General features: G+C 49.0%; 1 protein-coding gene across 1 annotated transcript in view; it reads right to left on the reverse strand.

Annotated features, from left to right (window-relative positions):
* Positions 1-524: 524 nt before the first annotated feature.
* LOC112075323 (alpha-(1,6)-fucosyltransferase-like) overlaps positions 525-2,838 on the reverse strand; it is a gene marked incomplete at its 5' end in the record, with an annotated part of 15,339 nt that continues 13,025 nt past the window's right edge. The window contains 3 exons of the mRNA XM_070440869.1: positions 525-928; positions 1,124-1,288; positions 2,192-2,217. Of these exons, the coding sequence (XP_070296970.1) occupies positions 596-928; positions 1,124-1,288; positions 2,192-2,217 (524 nt within the window). The remainder of the gene's footprint in view (positions 929-1,123; positions 1,289-2,191; positions 2,218-2,838) is intronic.

Below are 2,838 nucleotides of genomic sequence, written 5' to 3' on the forward strand. Positions count from 1 at the left end.
TATTCCCCGAGGGTCAGGAGGGTGAGGAGTACGTCAGATACCCTGTAGATACTCCTCTGTCACGCACGCACGTGCGCACATGCAAGCAAGCATGAACACACTCATACTCACACGCAAAACCTTCCACCGAGAAACACCACCACTCGTTCAAAGTGCTTTCCTCCTCGTCCCCTCTATTGGGCTGAGGGTCTCTCTCCTCTCATAAGTGAGCATCTGTACTCCAGTCTGCATCTCCAGTCTGCATCTCAGTCGTGCATCTCTCTGTACTGTATCTCTGTCTGTATCTCTGTCTGTATCTCTGTCTGTATCTCTGTCTGTAATCAGTCTGTCTATATCAGTCTGTATCTCTGTCTGTATATCAGTCTGTATCTCAGTCGCATCTCAGTCTGTATCTCAGTCTGTATCTCAGTCTGTCATCTCCATTGATCTGTTACATCAGTCTGTATCTCAGTCTGCACTTCAGTCGATATCTCAGTCTGTATTCTCAGTCTGTAAGCTCAGTCTGGATCTCAGTCTGATTTCTCAGTCTGCATCTCAGTCTGCATCTCAGTCTGTATCGCAGTCTGCATCTCGTCTGCATCTTCAGTCTGCAATCTCAGTCTGCATTCAACATCTTGTCTGCCTCGGGGTACGTAGGATACTTGATGGTCTCGATCTTCTCCTTCACCTTGTAGGACGGGTAGAGGCCGGTACGGCCCGTCTTGCGGTTGATGCCCTTGGAGTTGCCGTCCCAGTGGTTCCCCGCCACCCCGATCAGGTCGCCGGGCTCCAGGGGGATGTCGTCGGGGCTGCGGGGCTGGTGGGCGTACACGGCTAGTTGGTTGTGGGCGTTCTGGCCACCGAAGTAGTAGATGTCATCCAGGGAGTGGAAGTGAGACGAGGCATCCGGGTGGAGGGTCTGCATGATCTCATATGCCACACGACACACCTGGAGGTACACAAAAATCATGACAATTTATAGGTTTGAATACCAGGGAATTCTATCACCTATGTTATTTATATTCTGCATGAAAACCTGCAGGACCACATAGGTTATAGTAGGGTCCTTAATGTTCCCTGATCAGTGGGATACAGGAAAAACAGTGGATGAGAGTGGAAGAGAAGGTGAAAGGTTAAAGGTCACCTGTGAGGAGAAGGTGCAGACCAGGAAGTTGGTCTGTGACAGGAAGTGAATGTCCAGGATGACTCCTCTCAGTGAATTTTCAGTGTAGCGGTTATGTAGCCCCGCAGACCACGAGATGGAGTTATCACTGATGAACTCATAGTCTGGGTACCTGAGACACACACAGACCACGAGATGGAGTTATCACTGATGAACTCATAGTCTGGGTACCTGAGACACACAACAACAGACACGAGATTGGAGTTATCACTGATGATCATAGTTGGGTACTGAGACCACCAACACGATGGAGTTAACTGATGAACTCAATAGTCTGGGTACGAGACAACAGACACGAGATGGAGTTTATACTGAGTGAACTCATTCTGGGTACTGAGACAACAGACCGAGACAGTCAGATATAGCGCTTAAAGTATCATACAGATGATACGTGGAATAGGAACGTGGAGGTAATACTTTATATAATGCTAAACTGATATTGAAACACATCAAATACAGCTTTCCGTCATACCAACAAATATCGCACAATAATGTCCATGTTAGTCCATTTAGCGCCTTATCCGAGCCACTACAGTTATTAGCTGGAACAATTCATATTCGTCATAGTCGGTACATTATACAAGACTTCCTCGCAGACAACACACAATGCCAGTTGGGCACGACAGCACACTGCAGTGGCGCACACACACACACATGCAGTGGCGCACACACACACACTGCCAGTGGGCACCACACACACACACACACACTGCTAGTGACACACACACACCCACACACAACACACACACACACACACCCACACACACACAACACAACACACAACACACACACTACACACACCAGCACCCACACCACACCACACACACACACCACACACACACACTAAGGCGGACATGGAGAGCAGTAACGCAGACACTGACGTGACTTATCCTTGGCGCTTTAGTGTGGGGGTCGTCGGTGGCAGGTAGACTTCTTAACTGTCCAAGCATCGCGCTAGCCAGATGGTTGGAAGTGTCTCTACGTGACGATGTCACTCCTCTATAGGTTGGAAGGCTGCTCTGTCCCCACTTTATCTGATCCGCGCACATGGATCCCTACAAGAGAGAACACAACAAAGGGATGAGTCAGAGGAGTTTTGGGTTTAGGAGTCTGTGTTGTGTGTGTGTGTGTGTGTGTGTGTGTGTGTGTGTGTGTGTGTGTGTGTGGTGTGTTGTGTGTGTTGTGTGTGTGGTGTGTGTGTGGTGTGGTGGTGTGTGGTGTGTGTGGTATGATATGTGTGAAGCAGAATGAGCTCCGCCCTAAAGTGAGGGATGGTAGGAGAGAGGTGGGTTCGTTTGGAGGTGGCTGCGCACTCCTCCCTCCCCCTCCTGTGTGATGTAGCTCCCCTGATCTGACTTCTGCCCTCTCTTTACAGGTTCTCTCTCACTACAGGAATAATCCAGTGCTAATGAGGCAGGCGCAAGTCTGTGGAGATCATCTGCATTGCCTGTGGTCGTCAATGGCCTCTCAGTTCACACTAGATGGTGAGTCTATCTACATGGCCCTATAGAGTCTGCAGTCATACAAAGACTTGGTCCCAATGCTTCTTAAAATTCTCCCTCAGTTCTGAATACTGGGATGTAGCCATAGGCCTTTCTGCTAGCAGTAGGGGGGTACATGTAATTTGTTCCACTGCTTACGCTTGTTACTTTCCTGAGAAGGTCTGTAGCATGAGA

The sequence above is a fragment of the Salvelinus sp. IW2-2015 genome, unplaced genomic scaffold, assembly GCF_002910315.2.
Source record: "Salvelinus sp. IW2-2015 unplaced genomic scaffold, ASM291031v2 Un_scaffold3090, whole genome shotgun sequence".
NCBI classification, from domain to species: domain Eukaryota; kingdom Metazoa; phylum Chordata; class Actinopteri; order Salmoniformes; family Salmonidae; genus Salvelinus; species Salvelinus sp. IW2-2015.